Here is a 23,591-nt window from a genome sequence, read left to right as displayed (position 1 = left end):
TGCACTCCCAAATTTGGACACGCGAGATAGACGGGACACCGCGTGTCAAAAAAAAGGTACCGTTTTGTGCCCAGAGAAATTCCCCGGGTCCTGTGAGAACACCATCGCCCAAAGCACTGCCACACAGGGAATCAAGCTGCTATCCAACCCTCCGGTCCTTTGCCGCCGAAAAACCCACACTACCTGACCGGTTCCTCTTACAGCTGCCAGGGTACACGCTCTCATGCTCCTGCCCCAGCGTCTATTGGTCTCCACTGCATTTCGGCAGTCTCCGATTGGCCAAAGGGTCCAGCACGCCTCGTTTTCCAAGGCCCAAACTGGCTGCTGATTGGACAGAAACCCGGAAACTGGCTGCTGATTGGACAGAAACCAGGAAGCTGGCTGCTGATTGGACAGAAACCAGGAAACTGGCTGCTGATTGGACGGAAACCAGGAAACCACCCGCTGGCATTGTGGAGCCACCGGAAACGGGAGCCCGGAACCCCCCGTTGTAGAACTCTCTCGCCGAACCCCCGATCCGTGTTGTTTTTCCGCTGTTGGGCCTTTGCGCCTGGCACACCACCAGACAGCCTAAACCTGGCGACCGAGCATCGCCCCACGGAACACATCGCTGGCACCGGCACTTTGATCTCCAGCTACACGCCCAACGGTACGGAAACTGACGTTGCCAGGGCGACGCCCTCCAGTCCCCACGGCGATAAGGGATGCAGGGGCATGTGAACGCTGGGGATGCTTCAGTCCTGGGATGTCCTGGGATGTCCAGTCACTCTCATTCTGCTTACAGATGTCTTGCCTGAAGACCACAATTAGTTAGCCAGCTGAATCAGGTGCTGTAGTGCTGAGCTAAAGCAAAAGCCTGCATCCACACCATCCAAAATGGCGGTCCTGTCTAGTTTCAATCATGACTTAACTCTGTGTTAATGCACTGGCCTTTGCTCAACATACTGGCAGCCCGACAGTAGTACTGTCATTTCAGTTTGCCCAGTATTAAAGCAGAACTGTCTTAGGCACCGTTTAACCTTTTTATCATGTCATGTGACGCAAATGTGATCCTGACGAAGGTTTTACATGTTTGAACAAGATGATCAATGATGGGGAAAGACAGCATCAATAATAATGAAGATACACAACTGAAAGGTGTGTTTAAAAAGCATTTATGATCTCAGTCAAGCACACCTGTTTATCTGCACAGAACTACAGTGACTGAGGAGAAATGACAGGCTAGACAAGTGAGACGCACACGAGACGCACACACACACACAGACAAGGTAAATTTGTTCAGTGAAATACTCATGAAGGGGTCTGGTAAATTCATTAATTCAGATAAACTTGAAAATGAGACTTGACTTTAGTCCTAACAGAACACAGCCTGCCCTCACTGAACACACACACACACGCACATGCACACACGCACACACACACACATAACACCCCTGTTACGTAACCTGGAGAGGAGGTTTCCAAAATGGCCTCCCTGACCCGGTGGTATAAATATATCATCAAAAGGCTATTTTAAAACATGGGGAAAGACACACAAGCCTGCGTCCTTTGGACCAGAGCTAACACAAACTCCCTGACTGTGGCTCCGCCTCTTTTCCTCAGTGACCACCCCCAGGTCCTGCCAGTCAGTGCCGGCCCCTCCCCCAGCCCCGCCCCCGGCCCCGCCCCTGACCCCGCCCCCTCCCGCGCGTCTGCAGGTGTCCGGCAGACCGCCTCAGCTTCTTCCTCTCCTCCAGGTGCTCTCGCTCGGCCTTGTGCTGCTGCCGCTGCTGCTCCGACTGAGAGAGAGAGAGAGAGAGAGGAGGGATAGAGAGAGAGGGAGAGATGAGAGAGAGAGGGAGGTGGAGAGGATAGAGAGTAGAGGAGAGGGAGAGAGGAGATAGAGAGAGAGGGAGGGAGGGAAAGAGGGGGAGAGAGAGCACAACAAAAACAAAATTACATTACACATTGGGAAACTCAAACAAAAAATCTAAGTAAATCGGCATGTTATTTGGCCCTAAACCGAGACTACACTGTGACAGACCACCTGAAAGAAAGGAAAGGAAAACATTGACGAATACAGACTCAGCAAGCACAGCCTGGCGATAGAGACAGGTCGACACAGGCAGACCTGGCTGCCCAGGGAGGAGAGGCTGTGCTCCCACTGCAACAAAGAGCAGGTAATGCTCCACTGCAAAAACTACGAAGTGAAAAATGGAACAAATCACTAAGAAACGCAGAGAACATTTCTTCCCCAAACTCACAGAACAAGTCCCAAACTTCCCAAACATACCTGAATCTCAAAAAAATCAAATTCTCCTGGGAGAGGAAAGGTGCTGCCAAAATTTGGCTGCACAATATGTTTCTACCTGCCAAAGCCTGAGGGACGGGACACATACTGAAATATGTCATGCCAATAAAGCATTTAGAATTGAAAGTAAAACAAAAATAATAAAATAAAATAAAAATAATACATCCAAATTTTGCCACACTTTCGGATGAACAAAAATGACCCATCCTACTGGGTGAAGGACACACACACAAACACTCACACTCATACACTCACACAAGCGCGAGCACACACACACACACGCACGCACACACACACACACACACACACACACACACACACACACACACACACACACACACACACACACACACTCACACACACACACACACACACACACTCTCCACACACTGCGGCATCACCACACTCACCTCAACCACAATCGCAGGCGTGCAGGATGATGACGAGACCCCTTTCTAAGAACTCCTGCGGCCGCGTTTCTCAGCAGGCTGCCCGCAGCGCCACAGCCCATAGGACGCTGCGGTCGGCACGGTTACGCTCGGGCCCGTCCTTGCGGGAAGAGGCGGGTCACCTTTCCCTGATCCCGCAGTGTTTACTAAACACGGAGAGGCGCGGCGAATTTTCCCCCTGCGCTGCCCCGGCTGTACTGCATCTACCCTTTACTACAGCAGGGCGCTCACACTCAGACTGACATTGAGAGGTCTCTCTGGCTAGAGAGCACCTGAAGCCTACCTGTCTGGGGACTGTGAGGGGAAAAAGCCACGCAAAAACACGGGCAGAACACGCCAACTCCACGCAGAGAGGACTCGAACCCGCAACCACCTTCTCGAGAGACTCGGGCCAAACCGTGGTGCCAACCGCTGCCGTGTCGTGCCACCCTAACCTGCAGACACCAGCCAGCGTTCAGCCTCCCTGCCCCCCCCACCCCACCCTGCTGGAGGTGCGCTCGCAGCCAGGCAGTCAGCCGCTCACGTTCCGCACCGTTTACACACGGCGACGCACGGCCCCCCCCCACCCCCCAGGGTACCGGCCCCCCCCAGGGTACCGGGCCCCCGGGGCGCGGCTCCACTCCGCGCGCGCAGACCTCCGCGAAAGCCAGAGGACAGGAAACGGGCGAGAGCGCTTTCTGGGAAAGACACCGGACACCAGACCCGGCGCGGAGAGATGAGATGAGATGAGATAAGGGGCCGGCCGAGCAGATCTCCTGGGAAAACCTCCTGGGAATTTAAGCCTTCACACCTTTTCAGGACTTTGAACAGTCAGGGCCAGGGTCACGGTCAGAGCCTGACTACACCCCCCACACCCAACACCCTCCCCTTCCACACCTTCACCACTGCCCTACACCTTCACCCTCTACAGCCTTACCACTGCCCTACACCCTCACCCCCTACACCCTTACCACTACCCTACACCCTCACCACCTACACCCTTACCACTACCCTACACCCTCACCACCTACACCCTTACCACTGCCCTACACCCTCACCCCCTACACCCTTCCCACTGCCCTACACCCTCACCCCCTACACCGTTACCACGGCCCTACACCCTCATCCCCTACACCCTTTCCAATGCCCTACACCCTCCCATCCCACACCTTTACCGCTGCACTACACCCCCAACCCCTACACCTTTATCACTGCTCTGCACACTCATCCACTACACCCTTCAAACTGCCCTACATCCTACCCCACCTACACCCTTACTACTGCCCAACACCATCAGGCCCTACACCTTACAAGTCGCATTCTCATGGCAGATTACAGAGATCACTGCACCTTAAAACCTGAAACTAACGGCTATCGGGATGGGATTGAGACGGAGAGGCCCAGGAGACAACAGGCTAATATTCCACCGGCCCGCAAATCACACGGTAATACTGCGTTAATCACCCGGTAATGGGGCGCTGAGGACATGCTAATGGCGCGATTTTCGAGTTTCGAGTGTCACCGCGTAGGTGAGCAGGGCGGCCGCCTGCAGCGTCATCACGAGCTCAGCCGCTGCGATCTCCCCCCGGCTGGGAGAGCCGGGGTTACTCCAGGTCAACTCCGCACTGCCACGGGCTCAGGCCACAGGAGGCAGTAAACACCAGTACACAGCAGCACAGACATAAGGGGAGAGGAGGAGAGGGAGAGAGGGAGAGAGGGAGAGATGGAGGAAGAGAGGCAAGGAGAGAAAGACAGAGAGAGAGACATAAAGGAGAGAGAAAGACAGAGAGAGAGACAGAGAGAGGGTGGAGAGAGAGAGGGGGAGAGAGGAAGGAAAGGGAAGAGAGACAGAGAAAGTGAGAGAGCAGGAGCGAAAGAGGAGAGATGAAGGAAGAGAGGCAGCGAGAGAAAGACAGTGAGAGAGACAGAGAGGGAAGAGAGAGAGGGGGAGAGAGGAAGGAAAGGGGGAGAGAGACAGAGAAAGTGAGAGAGCAGGAGCGAAAGAGGAGAGATGGAGGAAGAGAGGCAGGGAGAAAAAAACAGAGAGAGAGACAGAAAGGGGGGAGAGACAGTGTGAAGGGGAGAGAGGAAGGAAACACAGAGAGGAGGAGAGAGACAGAAAGAGTGAGGGTGAGAAAGTGAGTTGTAAACATGGAGGGCGGGGGAGGGGGGGCGGAATGGATAATGTTATGATTTTATTTATCTGGTCACCATGACCACCACCAGACAGCAGGCCCCGCCTCTCGCCTGCGGGGGGGGGGGGAAGGGGGGGGGGGGGGTTTGGGGGTCTCATATGAGCCGAGCCCTGCAGAACAGCACTGTGGTCGCTGCACACGCACACAGGAAGTCCCGAGACACAGGAAGTTCAGCGCACGCGAACGGCCCCCTGGTCCCACAGGCCCAGAGCTGTAACCCCCCCCCAACACACACACACTCCACACCGACACCCTGTGACCCCTAAACTGCTGGGACCAGGGGAACAACCGACACACAGAGAAAATACTGAACACTGTGAACACCGGCCTGGGGGGTGACTGAGCACACCCACGGGAGGAAAGAATGCATCTGTTCTGCACACAGAGAGGGAAAGAAAGAAAGAAAGAGGGGCAGAGAGAAAGGAGAGAGAGAGAGACAGAGACAGGGTAAAAAGGGAGAGAGAAAAAGAGAGAGAAGAGAGGGAGGGGGAGAGAAAGGGAGAAGAGAGAGAGACACAGTGAGAGAGTGGGAGAGGGGGGGAGAGAGGAAGAGAGAAAGAGATGCAGAGAGAGAGGGAAAGAGAAGAGAGGGGTGGAAGGGGGACAGAGGAGGGGGAGAGAGAGAGAGAGAGAGAGAGAAAGAAAGGAACATTCCACAGGGACCAGCACAATGATGGGCTCTCATAAAGAGTAACAGCCTCCCTGGCAGTGACACAGGAATGCCTCCCACATCAGTCACAACCCGAGCCTGCGCTCACGAGAGCGTTTACAGCGCTAACTGAGCCTTGAGGGGCTAACTGAGCCCAGAGGAGCTAACTGAGCCCGGAGGGGCTAACTGAGCCCGGAGGAGCTAACTGTCAGGGAGGAGCTAACTGAGCTGGGAGGGGCTAACTGAGCTGGGAGGGGCTAACTGAGCCCAGAGGAGCTAACTGAGCCGGGAGGAGCTAACTGAGCCCAGAGGGGCTAACTGAGCCCAGAGGCGCTAACTGAGCTGGGAGGGGCTAACTGAGCCCAGAGGAGCTAACTGAGCCTGGAGGAGCTAACTGAGCCGGGAGGGGCTAACTGAGCCCAGAGGAGCTAACTGAGCTGGGAGGGGCTAACTGAGCCCAGAGGAGCTAACTGAGCCGGGAGGAGCTAACTGAGCTGGGAGGGGCTAACTGAGCTGGGAGGAGCTAACTGAGCTGGGAGGGGCTAACTGAGCCCAGAGGAGCTAACTGAGCTGGGAGGAGCTAACTGAGCTGGGAGGGGCTAACTGAGCCTGGAGGAGCTAACTGAGCCCAGAGGAGCTAACTGAGCCCAGAGGAGCTAACTGAGCCGGGAGGGGCTAACTGAGCCGGGAGGGGCTAACTGAGCTGGGAGGGGCTAACTGAGCCCAGAGGAGCTAACTGAGCCGGGAGGAGCTAACTGAGCCAGGAGGGGCTAACTGAGTTGGGAGGGGCTAACTGAGCCGGAGGAGCTAACTGAGCCAGGAGGAGCTAACTGAGCCCGGAGGAGCTAACTGAGCCGGGAGGGCTAACTGAGCAGGGAGGAGCTAACTGAGCAGGGAGGAGCTAACTGAGCAGGGAGGAGCTAACTGAGCCCGGAGGAGCTAACTGAGCTGGGAGGAGCTAACTGAGCCCGGAGGAGCTAACTGAGCTGGGAGGGGCTAACTGAGCCCAGAGGAGCTAACTGAGCCGGAGGAGCTAACTGAGCAGGGAGGAGCTAACTGAGCAGGGAGGAGCTAACTGAGCCCGGAGGGGCTAACTGAGCCGGGAGGGGCTAACTGAGCTGGGAGGGGCTAACTGAGCCCAGAGGAGCTAACTGAGCCGGGAGGAGCTAACTGAGCCAGGAGGGGCTAACTGAGTTGGGAGGGGCTAACTGAGCCCGGAGGAGCTAACTGAGCCAGGAGGAGCTAACTGAGCCCGGAGGAGCTAACTGAGCCGGGAGGGGCTAACTGAGCAGGGAGGAGCTAACTGAGCAGGGAGGAGCTAACTGAGCAGGGAGGAGCTAACTGAGCCCGGAGGAGCTAACTGAGCTGGGAGGAGCTAACTGAGCCCGGAGGGGCTAACTGAGCTGGGAGGAGCTAACTGAGCCCAGAGGAGCTAACTGAGCTGGGAGGAGCTAACTGAGCCGGGAGGAGCTAACTGAGCTGGGAGGGGCTAACTGAGCTGGGAGGGGCTAACTGAGCTGGGAGGGGCTAACTGAGCAGGGAGGGGCTAACTGAGCTGGGAGGAGCTAACTGAGCCCGGAGGAGCTAACTGAGCTGGGAGGGGCTAACTGAGCTGGGAGGAGCTAACTGAGCCCGGAGGAGCTAACTGAGCTGGGAGGGGCTAACTGAGCCCGGAGGAGCTAACTGAGCTGGGAGGGGCTAACTGAGCGTCCTCGTACCCTTAGCAGGGAAGGAACGGCGCAATTATCTGACTGCATGATACTGTACCGACCGCAATTATCAACACAACCGTGGAGCGTAGTGTTTCGTGGCAGGAGAAGCCTGCGTAATGTTGTTCATACCGCCGAAAGCACGTTAGCACAGCTGCAGCTAACAGCGGTTGGACAATGATGTCACAGAATGAAGGTTCCATCTTTCGCAACCTCTTGGACAGGAAGTCTTCCCGCTCTATTTCCTGGCTCCTGGAAAGCAGGGGCTGAGAGGCCAGACTCACCTTCTTGAGGGTGAAGGTGAGCTGCTTGCTGCCAACCGTCGAATCGGCCATGCTGAGGGCTCCGGAATGTTCCTCCAGCTTCAGACGGTCCTCCAACGAGGCCCTGCAAGAGACACACACGCGTAGACACGCGCACACACACACACACACGTAGACACGCACACACACACGCACAGACACACACACACACACACACACACACGCAGACACGCGCAGACACGGGCACACACACACACACACGGACACAGACACACACGCACACACACACACACACACACATAAACACATAGACACGCGCACACACACACACACACACACACACACGAGACACGCGCACACACACACACACACACACGGAGATACGCGCGCGCACACACACACACACACACACACACACACACACACACACGTAGACACGCGCACACACACACACACACACACACATGTACACGCAAGCACACACACACGCACGCACACAGACACACGTGCAGACACACGCAGACACACACGCAGACACAAACACACACACACAGACACACACAGTTAGCTCCTGTCTCTACAGTAACGCCCAGCTGACAGGTTTTATAACCATGCCCCAGGGGTGTGAACAGGCGTGGCACCTGTCCTGACCCGTGACACAGTCAGAGAGCCAGCCTCCGGGGCTGAACATTCCTTTTATGACAGAACAGCTAGGTGAGCGCGGGGGCGTGCCCCGACGCCATGGCGACGGCTGTCACTCACTTCTGCAGCTTCTGCTTGCGGCCCACGTCCCCGAAGCTCCGGAAATCCTCGCCAGCCTTGATCTGGAAGAAGCGGGGCTGGTTCTGGCTCTGGTTCTGGTTCTGGCTCTGGTTCTGGTTCTGGTTCTGGTTCTGGCTCTCCAGGCTGGTCTCGCGATCCTGCTGCTTCCTGTCCTGCCGCTTGCGGCTCCGCTCCTCCACCCGAAGGAGGCGCCGCTGCTCCCGCACCTCCTCCACCCAGCTCTTGTCGTCGTCCGAGCTCTCCTCCGAGCTGGCCCGGCCCTCCGGCTCCTCCTCCTCCTCGTCCTGCTCCTCCTTCTGTAGAGAGGAAGAGGACGGGGTCAACAGGCGGACGAGGTGAGGTTCAGAGGTCACAGCTGGGGGCAGCATTGGGGAACTGGCGGCCTAATTTAGGCCTTGAATGAACCCGACTGCACGGCATGCATGGAGCGGCACATTTCTACGAATCCGCGCAATACCAGTTCTGCGAAAGGAATGTTCGACGTCACCTCAAACCGCAGACGACTTCCTAATACAGTAAATACGGCAGGCTCCACACAACCCAAATAACTGTCTTTAGCACATGAAAGGGTGCATTCAGTGAACCTAGAATAAAGTTCTCAACTGTTATTAATTTTTCTTCCCTCACAATACAGCCTGTAGCAGCTCTAGAATCTCTCCGTAAGGTGTAGCAGCTCTAGAGTCTCTCCTGTAAGGTGTAGCAGCTCTAGAATCTCACCTGTAAGGTGTAGCAGCTCTAGAGTCTCACCTGTAAGGTGTAGCAGCTCTAGTCTCTCCTGTAGGGTGTAGCAGCTCTAGAGTCACACCTGTAAGGTGTAGCAGCTCTAGAGTCTCTCCTGTAAGGTGTAGTAGCTCTAGAATCTCACCTGTAAGGTGTAGCCGCTCTAGAGTCACACCTGTAAGGTGTAGCAGCTCTAGAATCTCACCTGTAAGGTGTAGCCGCTCTAGAGTCACACTGTAGTGTAGCGCTCTAGTCTCCTGTAGGGTGTAGCAGCTCTAGAGTCACACCTGTAAGGTGTAGCAGCTCTAGAGTCTCTCCTGTAAGGTGTAGTAGCTCTAGAGTCTTGCCTGTAAGGTGTAGTAGCTCTAGAGTCTTGCCTGTAAGGTGTATCAGCTTCAGAGTCTCACCTGTAGGGTGTATCAGCTTCAGAGTCTCACCTGTAGGGTGTAGCAGCTCTAGAATGTCTCACCTGTTGGGCGGCGGCCTGCTTCTCCAGGAGGCGGAGCTTCTTGCGCCGTTTCTGGCTCACTTTGGAGATGATGGGGTTGAGCAGACGGAACTCCTCGCTCTGCTCGTCCACCTGGTAGTCGGGATTCTCAAACATCACCTTGAAGCGGTTGTCATTCAGGATGCTGGTTACGGCCTGGGAGGGAGCGGAGGGGGGGGGGTGCATAAAAAAGGAGAAACGGAACACGATCAGTCATGCTGCCAGACTGCGACAGTGTGTGTGTGTGTGAGTGTGTGTGTGTGTCCTGTATGTACGCAAGCACATGTGCGTGTGGGCATCTGCGTGTCCATGGAAACAGCAGCCAGCAGGGGGCGCTCACCTTGCCCTTCTTCCTCCTGTTGGATTGCTCCTCTTCATCTCCCTCCTCCATCAGCTTGATGGCCAGCTCCTTATTCACCATGGGCAGCTTCTGTTTCAGAGAGAGAGAGAGAGAGAGAGAGAGAGAAACCACATCTGTGAGACACACACAACCACAGGAGAGACCGCCCCTGAAGAACACACACTGCCAATGAAGACGCGTTACACAGAGAAACCTCGCTCATGCGCACAGCGAGAAGTCAGGGTCATGTGACCAGGTCACGTGACAGAGCTGCAGAGTTCCAGAGTTCCAGACGGGGCGGGGTCGCTCACCTTGACCTGCACTCTCTGAGTTCGCTTCTCCTCGATCTTCTGCCGGATCTTATCCTTGCGGTATTCCTCGTAGGCGAAGGGATTCGCCATCGTCTTCACCTGGAGAACGCACACCCACACACACACACACACACACACACACACACACACACACACACACACACACACGACACACACTACACACACGACACAGACGCAACGACACACGCACACACACACACAAACATGCACGCAAGCACCACACACACACAAACCACAACACACACACACACCACACACACACATACCGTACACACACGCACACACCAACACACACACACACACACACACACACACACACACACACCCACACACACACACACGCACACGTACACACGGCGAAGAAAAAGAGCGTCATTACTGTTCTGTAAAACGGACTGCAAAAGCATATACAGGCGCACAAAAGTGTGCATGAAAATGTGCACGCATACGCATGCACGCACGCACACACACACACAAACTCACAAACACACGCATGCACACACACACACACACCACACACGCACACATGCACAGAGGCACGCACACACACACACACACACACACACACGCACAGAGGCACGCACACACACACACGCACGCACACACACACAAACTCACAAACACACACACACACACACACACACACACACACACACACACACACACACACACACACACACACACACACACACACCTTGTGGTAGAGGCGAATGTCCATGAAGAAGCCGTGCATGTAGGCTCGCAGCAGTGCAGACCCCACCAGGTGAGACAGACCTGAGGACGGACGGACGGACGGACAGACAGGGAAGAGCACAGGTCAGTCAGGTAAAAGAGCAAACGCACCAGGTGGTGTCTGCCGCAGCACCATTTCAGAACCCCAGGGCCACTCACCAAAACGCTGACCGTAAGAGGCACACCAAAGATTAATTTTTCATTACCTGCCTGTATGCCAAGAAAGCACTGTCACAAAAAAATGCAGAATACCATAAATATTTCACGATAAATCGTTAATAAAATATAATGGGAAGACAGCTGTTATGCGCACACAAACATGCAGCAAAAAGGTTCACTTTGGAGCTGACAGTGTTTTTTTATTTGTTTATGAACAGCAGCAAGAACACACTACTTTATCACTCACGCAACACTCAAAGCGTACGGTATTGCTTTAACGGACGAATGGTGGTCAATGTGAAACCAGGACAGAATGAAGCAGAACGCCACACATCCCAGGCCGCACACGTCTGTGCCTGTGCCTGTGCCTGTGCCTGTGCCTGTGTCTGTGCCTGTGTCTGTGGCTGTGTCTGTGTCTGTACCTGTGTCTGTGTGAGGTCAGGGCAGCGAGGACCGACTCAGACATTACAGACCCTCTAATTCCGTTCATTTACGCTGGCTCGTGAAGACGGGCTTCTAGAGAGAGCGTGACATTTACTTTGGCTAATTTCCATCCCCTCCCCTCCCCTCCCCTCCCCCCGGGCTCCGCTCACACAGGCCGGCCTCGCCGGTGCGTCTCATTAGCCCTCCTCAAATATTTAGAGTCCTAAATCAACGCCGCCGTCCCGCCCGGGCCAGTCCCGCTGAGATTTGGAGCCCCCGTCACACTGCCCTTTAACTCCAGGTCCCGCCGCTCCGCTTTACGCACGTCCCACGCATTCCGTCCCGTCCGCGATTGGACGAGCAGCTAGGCAATACATTCCGAATGCGGTCACGTGACATCGCACCAAACACCGCTACTACAATGCCTCTTTTCAAACCGCTGGGAATGACTTAAGGGAGATTTACATAAACTGCTCCACGACTCCATAAATATACACAAAGGAATGCACGAAATTGCACACTTCATTCACCCCTGAGATAAATAGTAGCTGTAGTTCTGGTTTAAAGTGTACGGTCACCTGGAGGAAATGAAAAGGCAGGTACTGTTTCTACCTCAGGCTGGTCTGCCCGCACCTCAGGGACCGGGCTGTTGTTCCTTTACGTTCTTTCTTTTCGGAGTTGTGTTTTTAGAGCACCAGACACACTCGGTTTGAGGGCTGGGACACACACACGCCCTTTTGTGTGCACAGACGACTCATTCAGCCCAAACACTGGAGAGGATTTGGCTCCTCAAGTCGATCCTCAACTTCCACATCTACCAACATCTATCGCCGCGATTCCAGCCGCCGGGGTCACATGACCTCCCCGTACGGCAGGATGGACACGCTCACTGGGACACAGGCAGAGGTCTCTCCGTCTCAACCCACCCCTCACCCTTTCTGTGTCTCTCTCTCTCTCTCTCACCTATCAGTCTATTTCACTCCCTCAACCTCTCACTCTCTTTTCCTCCCTCTCTCTTGCTCTCACTCTCTCCCTCAAACTCTCTCTCTCATATCTCGTACTCCCTCTCTCTCCAACATCTCTCACTCCCTCATATCTGTCCATCTCTCTCTACCTCAACCTCTCTCTCGTTCTTTTTCCTCTCCCTCTCTCAGTGTGGACGATCATCCCTGTTTGCTGAGGGGGGACTGAACAGGCAGTCTCCGCAGTTACATAACCACGCATTCCAGACCCACAGCCCCACCCTGTCCACCCCCGACCCCTCAACCCCCCCACCCCCCACCTCACCCACTACTCTTCCTGTCATCCTTTCCTCTCCTGTCGTTCCAGCCCTGTCCCTCATCAATCTCTCTCTTCACTGTCTCTTCCTTTTCCTACCTCTTTCTCTTTCCGTCCCTTTCTCTCTCACTCATTTTAAAGACGTATTGGTATATTCGGGTGACAGTGTAGTATAGTGGTTAGGGACCCGGGCTTGTAACGCTGAGGTTGCAGGTTTGACACCCAGGTGGGACACAGCCGTTCTGGCCTTGAGCAGAGGTGCTTCCTTTGCATCTGACCATATGCAGCACTAAAAATGTTTTGTATGTAAAACGCTTGTAAGCCGTGCCTGTCACCATGGATACGAGTGTCTGCCAAATGGCTAAAACCAGGGTTCAGTTTTTACCAGGGAACCAGGAGGAGCTCCGACATTTTAGTGTATCTATCAATTCCTGCCTCAACCATCCATCCCTTCTCCTCCCCTTTCTCACTTCAATCCTCCACTCCTCTCCTCTCCAACTTCAATCCATCACTCCTTCTCTCTCCAACTTCAATCCATCACTCCTCCTCTCTCCAACTTCAATCCATCACTCCTCCTCTCTCCAACTTCAATCCTCCACTCATCTCATCTCTCACTTCAATCCTCCACTCCTCTCCTCCCCAACTTGGGGGGCGACATAGCTCAGGAGGTAAGACCGATTGTCTGGCAGTCGGAGGGTTGCCGGTTCAAACCCCGCCCTGGGCGTGTCGAAATGTCCTTGAGCAAGACACCTAACCCCCAACTGCTCTGGCGAATGAGAGGCATCAATTGTAAAGCGCTTTGGATAAAAGCACTATATAAATGCAGTCCATTTAACTTCAATCCATCGCTCCTTCTCTCCACTCCTCTTCTCCACTCCTCCCCTCTTTCACTTCAATCCTCCACTCCTCCCCTCTCTCACTTCAATCCCCCACTCCTCCTCTCCTCCTCTTCCTCCCCCTCTCTTACCCAGGTTCTCCAGGTCCTTGCGGGTGACGAATTTGTAGTCGTCGTAGACGGTGCTCTCCGGACTCTCCTCCAGCTCCTCTGTCAGGTTATCCAGGAAGGAACACCAGCGAGGGGCGGGGCCGAGGGCCTGGGGGGGGGGGGCATGAGAGAAAGAGAGAGAGATGGAGAGAGGGAGACAGAGATAAGACTTTACTTTAGTAAATAATGCATAGCAGTAAGTGGTGCTACTGCCGCAGTCACAGTGATTGAGTGCCTGTGCTGTGAGAGTGTATAATAGTTATTGGGCCTGAATAATTTAATACAGCAGCTTTCAGAAGAGGGGAGAGGAGAGAGAAGGAAGGGAGGGGAGGGAGAGAGGAGAGATGGCGATAGCGGAGAGGGGAGGGAGAGAGGAGAGATGGTGATAGCAGAGAGGGGGAAGAGGCAGTGAGAGGAGAGAAGGAGGAAACGGGCCAAGAAAGGACGCAGGAAGGAGGGAGGGGTGTCTCCCGCACACTTCCTGCCTGCAGACGAGAGGCATCTGGAGCAGACGAGGCCGATCGCTCGCTCCCCGAAACCCGGACCCCGGCGGGCCTCGCCAGCGCCCCGAGAGGAACCCGAGGCGGAGGCGGGACGAGGTCACGTCCTGCAGGAAGGAGCTCGGGCCCCGCTCCGCACAGGAAGGACACACAGATGCACCGGGCCGGGCCGGGGCGTGGCAGTGCGTCTGGACCCCGTTCCCAATCGCTCTCTCTCCGCGCGCGCTGACAGAGACCGCATTTTCCTGTGTGTGTGTGTGTGTGTGTGTGTGTGTGTGTGTGTGTGTGTGTGTGTGTGTGAGAGAGAGTGTGTGTGTGTGTGTGTGAGAGAGAGTGTGTGTGTGTGTGTGTGTGTGTGTGTGTGAGAGAGAGTGTGTGTGTGTGTGTGTGTGTGTGTGTGTGTGTGTGTGAGAGAGAGTGTGTGTGTGTGTGTGTGTGTGTGTGTGAGAGAGAGTGTGTGTGTGTGTGTGTGCTTCATTTAACCCCCCCACTGGCCACAGAGTCACACATTTACAGTCCTGTACATTACATTAAAAAGCTGCAGATTGAGGCCTTTAGGGGTGCCTGGGACCGTTCAGCCAATCAGCAAGCTTTAATTTAGCGTGTAAGTGCAGACACAACGTGGATGCCACAGAGGTGGTGTAGAATGCTCACCGGCATGTAGAACGTGTTCATCTTGGGTCCTTCATTGGCTGTGAACAGCATTCCTGTTTGGGGGGGGAGAGAGAAAAAACAAAAAAATGAGTGTTTTATCATAAACAACCAAAGTAAAATTTAAGACAACGTTACACAGCCTGAGCAAAAATAGAAATAAATAAATAAATAAAATGAGGCATAGGGGTCAGTTTAGGATAGAGGCCTACAGCCCGGTCCAGGGGAGTCACTGGGTGTAACAGTTTGGAGTTTCAGTGTATTAGTTTTAGGATTGACTGCATTAGCTTACAAAGGGATGCTGTGTACTTTGGCCCCCTTATAGAAAGGGGAGATGGGATTTCAGTTAATCTTTAAACCGAGCTAGCCCAGCTATACTTCTAGGTTTTAATCTGACCAGACAGCTTTTTGATGCGGTTCGATGACTTTATGCAAACAGATGATCAGGTCTATGTGAACTGAGCCCTGAGTTCAGCTCATGAAGCAGGACCACTGAGACAGCTGGATAAATGCACTGATTACAATACATTACATTACATTACAGGCATTTGGCAGACGCTCTTATCCAGAGCGACGTACATACAAAGCGTATAACCATAACCAGGAACAAGTATGACGAAACCCCTAGAGAGAAGTACAGGTCCAAGTGCAGGGAACAACCGCATAGTTCAACTTGGACCCTGAAGGTTTAAACTGATTAACACTAACAACGAGAACGGCAACAACGCAGTCTATGGAAAAAATACAGTCTATGGGAAAAAAAACGCAGTCTATGGAAAAAAAGGACCACTGAGATAGCTGGATAAAAACCCGAAACCCTCCCATATCTGGACCCATGGACTGAAGTCAAAAGAACTGCTACAGGTTTTACTCAGCACAGTTATCCAGCTGACTCAGTAATGCTGCTTTGTGAGATAACTCCCCTCAGCATTTTCACCAGAAGCCCCCGCTCCCCGACACATCCCCCCCCCCACCCCAAAAAAATGGGAAGAAATCTTGAGAGGAACCCGGCTATAGAGGGGGAGCCCATCCTCCGCTGGCTGACCTGGTGTAAAGTAGCGGTAGAATGGATGTAATGTAATAAGGGATCTATCATAATAAGGCACTCAGAGCCACTAACCCCGCTGAGGTGAATTAGCAGAGTGGGTCCCCGTTTTAATGGATTCCGTTAAGAAAAGCAGCACGCCCCACGCCTCTCAGGACCACGGTCCCGGTCCCAGCGTTTCGGACCGCAGAGAGGACCCGGTCAGGAGCGAACGTGCTCTCCCTAAACGCACCACCGTGACCCGGGGCCGACCCGTGCAGACGGGGAACGCTGGTCTGGGACAGGACGACCCACTCAACCGCAACGTGAACCAAAATCCCACAACGGGACGTTCTCAGCCATGGTTTTAGACAGGTACAACCGTTCTCCTCTTTCCTTTTGGTCCTAGCTTTTCGGTCCCAGGATGGGACGGGGAGGGGCAGTGGGGATCAGCCACATTCTTAACACCGCACCTCTTTTCAATCTTGGAGGTTTTTATCAAAATATCACATAAAACGACACGGAATAATTGTATGAATTTGTTAATTATACACAGCGGACAGCTTTAAGAGGGTAAATTACAACCCTCAAATGGCATCTTAAACGGTTTAACTCCAGACGCTCCTTTGAAAACATTTTTAATTTCGTTTAATTAACGGCGAGAGACGTTTGAATGGCGGCCCCTGGTATTTTCTGTAATTAAGAGAGACTTTGAGAATCTGTAATCTCGTATCGGCAGCGCCTTGTGATCCGCAGGAGCCGATCGCAAGACAGCCCCGCATGTGTGCTGCCACCTGCTGGCGAGGAAGGGGAACTGCACCACACGGCCCCAGAGGAAGGCCACGCAGACGACATTTGAAAGTAATTTGGTAATTTACTTCCCCTTACGATCTGCAGAACTCGCTCAAACCAGCCTGAAAAGGAGACGCAGAGGTGCGCGCGCACACGCACAGAAGGCGCCCCCCCCTTACCTGAGTCTGGGTACACGCATACATCATTGACGTCAGTTTCTGGTTCGATTGAGGAAAACAGTTTGCCCTGAAATTAAAAAAAAAAAAAAAAGAGGAAGAATCAGTCCAGTTCAGGCCAGTTTAACCGTATGGGGCGTGTCAATGGCGTTAATGCTAGCCCTGCTAACGTAGGCTGACGACTGATCATAAATCTTTAAAAAAAACTGCAGTAGCAACAGGAAGTAGCCACAGAGACACGGAGATTCAGCGCTAGCAGACCGGCCAATTAAGAAGCTTGTCACCGCTACCAAATAAAGATGTTTTCTGAAGATCACAGTGGGGCAGCATTGCTGAGATATCATTGCTGTTTTTAAAAAAAACATTTCTATCTCGATCGACTTCCTTTCCTCTACGCCTGTAAAGCACACGTGCCGGGTGGCCAATTCAAGCTGCTTCAGAGCTGGTGCTCCAGCGGGAAAGGAGGAATGGGTTTATTTCACGGAGAGGGAGGTGACAGCATGACAGAGTGCGACTGAAGAACAACAGAAGCACAGCACAACGTACAGCCATGACGAAACGGAAACACACACAAAACAACACACACAGAGACACCAACAGACCCACATAAACCCATATATTCCAAACAGGGACACAGAAACCAATCAACACACAGCTTCACAGAGCCAAACGGACATAGACATGGACAGACAGACAGACAGATAGACAGATAGACAGATAGACAGATAGACAGACGGACAGACCGTGTCTCGGTTCCAGATCTTGATGATCTTCGAGTCTGCCGACAGCACCAGGTCCAGCTGGTTCTGGAAGTTCAGGGACTTGATGGGCAGGCCGTAGTAATGGTCTTTAACCAGCAGGGGGCAACTGGAGCGCAGATCGTACAGCAACACCTGAACCCGGGAAAGGAAAATAAAACTACTGCAACTCCCACACAACCACCGTGTCATTAATGGCATCTGATTTCCCCTCCAACTGCTTCTGAAACTTGATGCTAACTTACGGGTCTGTGCCGACAAATGCATTACCCCTTTGAAGAGCAGGTTTTTTTGAGATGTTTTTTTCCAAAATTCTGAGTCAGTGTTCTAGAACTCCACCGCTTTCAGTCACCAGCAGTGATTGTGACATCAGCACTAGAATGTTCAGTATAAGAACATTCTAATCACATATTTGTGACCTCACAACTTTAAAGGGTTGAGGACAGTGGTGCCAGAATAAAACGTGGCCCGGCGGGCTCTCCCTCGGCTCTGACCTGTCCGGTGCTCGTCCCCACGGCCATGTTCAGGGTTCCGTTAAACTTGAGCGCGCTGATGGACGGGAGGCCTTCCACCCTGGCGGGACGGGACACAGAACACACCCGGGGTCAGAGGACTGAAAGCCTCCTCTCCTCTTGCAGCTTTGAGGGGCTAAAGACACATGAAGCTAGCGCATGCATGAGAGTTTGCGGCTACAAAAAATTCATGTATTTTGTGCGTACTGAGGCTAGTGCATGCGTAAGCTACTGAAGCTACTAAAATGCATGCATTTTATTCTTTTGAAGCTAGCGCATGCGTAAGTTTTTGTAGCTATCAGGAATGCATGAATTATCCATTAGTAAAGGTGCGTGTGTTTGTAGCTGCTGCAGCTGCGTGTGTTTGTAGCTGCTGATGTCACTGTGGCTGTTGCAGGGGGGTACTGCTAGTGCTGTAGCTGCTCAGCTGCCAGTCTGACCCTTGCACTCGGGCCGGGTAGCTTCACTTTGAGCCACAGCAGGCATGCTCACGCGACGGTTGAGCGAGCAGTCCAGGAATCCACGCGTAGCGCCAGCACCTACCGCTGTGTGTGCTAACGCTGTGACGGTGATGCTCACACTTGCTTCCACCTGAATCCCAGCACATGACACACTACACGCACAGGAATCCCACACACCCCACAGAGTAACAGGGTCCTAGAATGGGCACTGTGGTCCAGGAATACTCACAGCTCGAAGCCCCGCCCAGCACACGTACCTCTGCTGTTCCCGTAGCAAACAGCTGATGCACAGGGTTGATGTCACACACATTGTTCTCCCTGTGACACACTAGCATCCATAACCAGACATGGATCAAAGGTCCACACACTCAGATAATAAAGAAAGACCAAGGTGCACAGAAGGGCACCTGTGCAACTGGTGCATACACTGGTTCACAGACACACAGAGGGGAACAGGAACAAGGGGTGAAGAGTAGCTATAAACATAATACATGTGTGCACACACACACACACACAAAGGTGCAGATACTCACACTGCGTCTGTCTGTAAGGAGTTGAGGAATCGGCCTTGCTCCAGGTTCAGCCTGTAAACCTCAGAGCTGAGAGAGAAGCAGGACTTTCAGATGTAAAACCAACCACAGAAACTCAGAAACTCAAAAAAGCTCAGAGCAGAGAAGCAGGACTTTCAGACGGAAACCCTATCTATATTACAGTAACACAGAAACTGAATCTATGAAAGCTTAATGCTCAGCTCTTCAATTAATTCTTGCACTGTCAAAAAGGAAGCTTTGTACAAAGAACACGGCCAATTATATTAAATTAAGGCCCACTAAAGCAGCAGTTATCTTTATTATCCAAAGGAGTACTCCAAGATGCATTTGCATAATTATGGATGATGATTTTATCAAGGCTGTGTAGAAAAAGATAGCTATTTATTAGCTTTCCGCACAAGATCTTAACTTACAGCCATAATGGAGGTCAGATAACTAATTAGAGTTGAGCTGCTTGAGTTTCACAGGTGAAAATGAAAGGACGTCGATCAAGAAAGAAATTTTTCAAAAAGTAAAAACAGTAAAAATATCTCAGCTATGCTGCTACACACTACACATCGTCAAATAAACAACTTTACTTGGTAACGTTAAAAGTAAATATTTTTTAAAAATTTCTAAGCCATCTAAAAACCCCTAATGCAACCATGACTTTAAACATTTTTGTCTCTCTCTTCTGCAACCTTTTTAGTATTTAATTTGTAATTTTTTTTTTTTTTACAAGTGGGTAACAATATATGCAGCCTATATAATAACCTTCCTGTGTATAGAAATATGGATGAAACGAAATATGAAAAATGAAATAAAGACAGTATAAAGCATATTTTAAGAAAACTGAACCAGTGAAGAGTCTGAAGACCATTGACTTCACATCAGGGCTATTGCGGAAACAGGCAGTGACAATGCAGCTCTTATTTCTGTGTACAGACTTCCAGTGTGCGTCAGAAATCACGCTAATTGAGCTGAAAAGTGCTGTTATATTAGCCAGACTGCTTTAGTGCCAAGTTGCCCTTGGTAGCATCTGGTTTAGAGTATATCGGTTTACATATTAAACACCTTCAGGGTGTGGCTAAAGGGCGCTTATTTCTCCTGTATTCGCTGGTTACTCGCTCGGACAGTCTGACAGTCATTGAGGCGCAGAAGCGGAGAGTACAGGAGAGAGCACAGGTGATAAGCGCTTCACGCAGCTGGACTCTTACCTGGCACCCACAAAGTACAGGTCACATGACGGGTAGTGGTAGGAGAAGTCCCGGCCGAACTTGGGAATGCGAGTTTTGTAGTAGTGCCCGTGCTGGGAGTGGAACTCCACGTAACGATCGCAGCGCAGAAACACCAGCTACACATATGAACACGCACGCACAGATGGGCACACACACACACACACACACACAAGCGCGCGCACACACACGCATGCACAGATGGGCACACACACACACACACAAGCGCGCGCACACACACACGCACACAAACACAAGTGTGCACACGTACAAACACAAACACACTCAGATTAACAGACAGCCATTAAATCAGCATATGTCCGTAAACACAAATGTCACACTTTTTCTCCACAAACTGAGTTTGGCCAGTTAGCCTCAATGATCACCGAACTTTTAATGCTTTTAAATGTTAGTGAAAGTAAAGGGTGAATGTTGATTGAATACTGGCCATACATCGGCGCACTCTCACCTTGGAGTAGTCATCGGAGAGGATGTCGAAGGCCACCACTGCAGAGAGAGCAAGCACACAGACGGGTCAGCACTACGAGGCTGCGCTACCCTACCTCAGAGTTAGGTTATCTTGGTCCAGGCTGTGCTACCCTACCACATCAGTAGGGTATCCTGGTCCCGGAGATCCACAGGGTCACTCAGCACTCAACTGACCATTTAAAGCAGCTGACTGCACAGGAAACCCACCTTCCCTGGTTTCTTGGATTTGAGTTAGTTCACAATTTTCAGGTGAAAACAAAAGCAGCAGACCCTCCAGCACCAAAGCTGCAGACCACCACCCTTCACAATTTTCAGGTGAAAACAAAAGCAGCAGACCCTCCAGCACCAAAGCTGCAGACCACCTCCCTTCACAATTTTCAGGTGAAAACAAAAGCAGCAGACCCTCCAGCACCAAAGCTGTAGACCATCACCCTGTCTAACGCACTTCATCAATTCACACATTTGTGGGAGGAGACGACGCAAAAACGACCAAACAAACACCTCTATGTTCACCACCCAAAGGTCCCGGGTCGGGGGGGGGGTTCCAGCACGGGCCATAACAGAACCAGAAACCCCGCACATTTGGGGTGTTACCTGAGCCCCTGGGGGCGGGGCAGAGCAGGGTAGCGGATGGGGCGGGGTGAGGTGGGGTGGGGTGGGGCAGTAGTTAAAAATTAATCACCGTATTAAATCCCTGGCCCTCGTGAGCTGTCATTAGTCAGGTCAACAGAGTGTGGCTGCAAACACCCGACACTGTGGCTGAGAGAACAGTATCCTGTTCCCATTCAAAGCAGCTGCACAACACATACCCTACACCTACATACAATGAGCCCTTGTCCCTAAAGAGTGCCTACAAATTCCTACACAAAGCCACTAAGAGACTACAGAGGACATAACCTATACCTCACCATATAATAAAACCTAACCCGCACACCTCTCCATACAATGAAACCCAACCCCTTAAGAGTGCCTACACATTCCCACCCAAAGCCACTATGAGACTACAGAGAGGACATAACCTATACCTCCATTCACTGAGCCCTAATCCTTAAAGACAGCCTACACATTCCCACCCAAAGCCACTATGAGACTACAGAGAGGACATAACCTATACCTCCATTCACTGAGCCCTAATCATTAAAGACAGCCTACACATTCCCACCCAAAGCCACTATGAGACTACAGAGAGGACATAACCTATACCGCCATATAATGAGCCCTAATCCTTAAAGACAGCCTACACATCCCAACACAAAGCCACTATAGTGACTACAGAGGACCTAAGCTATACCAGTGGTCCCCAACATCGGCCCTGGGGACCCCCTACCTATACTTGTGCTCATTCCAACCACCTTCCAACAATATTCTCTGAATACCAAATTTAAAAACCTATCAAAACGTGTGAATTGAGTTGTTTTTTTTTGTGTTGAATTTCCCACCTACCATCGGAATCCAGACATCTTTCAAACTTCAGGGACAACTGGTAGGTGTCGTAACAGCGAATTCTCGGTTTGTAGGTGCCTGAAAGTACAACAACTCGAGATGAATTCCGATTGACTCTGATTGGTCATGTTTAACAGGTTTAAAAAGCAGAAGCATTAAAGTTTTGGGTCTCACAGAAATGCTAACACAGGACATAGAAATTCGAAGAGATCAGTCAACACAGAGTAGTAACAGCCATGTGATCGTCACTGTCCCCGTGATTATTCAGCTCCTCACCTGCTGCCAGAATGTACTGTCCATCCCGGGACACCTTTATGGAGGTACACACTGTAGGCATGTCGAAATCCTGGATAAGTTCGATCCTGCGCTGGACATCTGACGGAACAGATCAGAGCAGAGGTGGCTTAGCATAACACGCGCCCAAGAAGCAATGTGACGAACAATCATCTTTCAGGAAAAATACTCACCGACATCTTTCTTCTGCAAAGCCCTTTTCTTCCGGTCAGAAAGCCACTGGGAATACGAATTGAAAACGTTTACATTACTTTAGTTTTTGAGAATAAATTAGGCTATAACGTTACTACAGCCCCCAGGTACGAGCAAAGACGAGCAACTGGCTCAATTTTAAGTACACACATGGCAGCCTCCTGCCAAAGCGTCCTGTAAACTTGTAAACCGACTACACTGCCAGTCCTTTGGCAGTAAACACTTACAGCTTGTTATTTAGCTAGCTAGCAATGTTATACCGGCTAAGTAGTAACATAGCAGCATCTTCCTGTGTTTTAATGACAAGACACTATTTTGAACAGCATGTTGTTATCAAGCATTTCATGGCAAAACACAGCAATTATGGCAAGACGCTATTTTATGTATACCAAGTTCTGCTAACTGGTCGTAAACATTTTAGTCGTGGGCTAGTAACGTTGGTACTAGCAATTAGCCAACAGGCAAACAAGCCAGGTTATCAAATGAATTACCTCTGGTAGAGATTTTCCGTGACTTAAATTGTATATCTTCACGTCATTCACGCTAGAAACCTGCATTTTTTTTTTACTATGGTCACTCTAACCTCTCAATCATAATAGAGTCAAGTGACATTAGATTTAGCAAACGACTCAGCGAGCAGTTTAAAGTCTCACTCCACGTTTCTCTACCACTGTAGCATTCCGATTCCGACACCGGGCAAGCATGAGTGAAAGGGGTCCAGCAGCTAGTACGTTCCGTGTGGAAATGCATAACGACAGTAA

The 23,591-nt window shown here is 51.8% G+C and overlaps 1 protein-coding gene across 1 annotated transcript; it reads right to left on the bottom strand.

Annotated features, from left to right (window-relative positions):
- Positions 1-1,138: 1,138 nt before the first annotated feature.
- nol10 (nucleolar protein 10) lies at positions 1,139-23,569 on the bottom strand. The gene is made up of 20 exons (XM_064321336.1): positions 23,322-23,569; positions 22,812-22,857; positions 22,621-22,719; positions 22,345-22,422; positions 20,882-20,919; positions 20,395-20,531; positions 19,181-19,246; positions 18,877-18,965; positions 18,169-18,263; positions 17,660-17,809; positions 16,920-16,986; positions 14,928-14,980; positions 13,756-13,882; positions 10,891-10,970; positions 10,176-10,274; positions 9,865-9,954; positions 9,507-9,680; positions 8,297-8,613; positions 7,556-7,658; positions 1,139-1,778 (listed from the first exon to the last, which is right to left on the bottom strand). Exons 1-20 carry the CDS (start codon positions 23,385-23,387, stop codon positions 1,626-1,628), a joined length of 2,127 nt encoding a protein of 708 aa, XP_064177406.1. The 5' UTR covers positions 23,388-23,569; the 3' UTR covers positions 1,139-1,625.
- Positions 23,570-23,591: the final 22 nt, after the last annotated feature.

This window comes from Anguilla rostrata, chromosome 1 (assembly GCF_018555375.3).
Source record: "Anguilla rostrata isolate EN2019 chromosome 1, ASM1855537v3, whole genome shotgun sequence".
Taxonomy (NCBI): domain Eukaryota; kingdom Metazoa; phylum Chordata; class Actinopteri; order Anguilliformes; family Anguillidae; genus Anguilla; species Anguilla rostrata.
This window is presented reverse-complemented; position numbering and strand designations above follow the sequence as displayed.

What these genes read in the sequence shown, in the direction of transcription:
- nol10 (XM_064321336.1), bottom strand. Translation starts at nt 23,387, where the DNA reads ATGCAGGTTTCTAGCGTGAATGACGTGAAGATATACAATTTAAGTCAC. An exon ending in TGGGGACGAGCACCGGACAG is followed by an intron (nt 17,810 to 18,168) that starts GTCAGAGCCGAG and finishes TCCCGGGTTCAG; the next exon opens with GTGTTGCTGTACGATCTGCG. An exon ending in ACAGGAGGAAGAAGGGCAAG is followed by an intron (nt 9,681 to 9,864) that starts GTGAGCGCCCCC and finishes GCTCCCTCCCAG; the next exon opens with GCCGTAACCAGCATCCTGAA.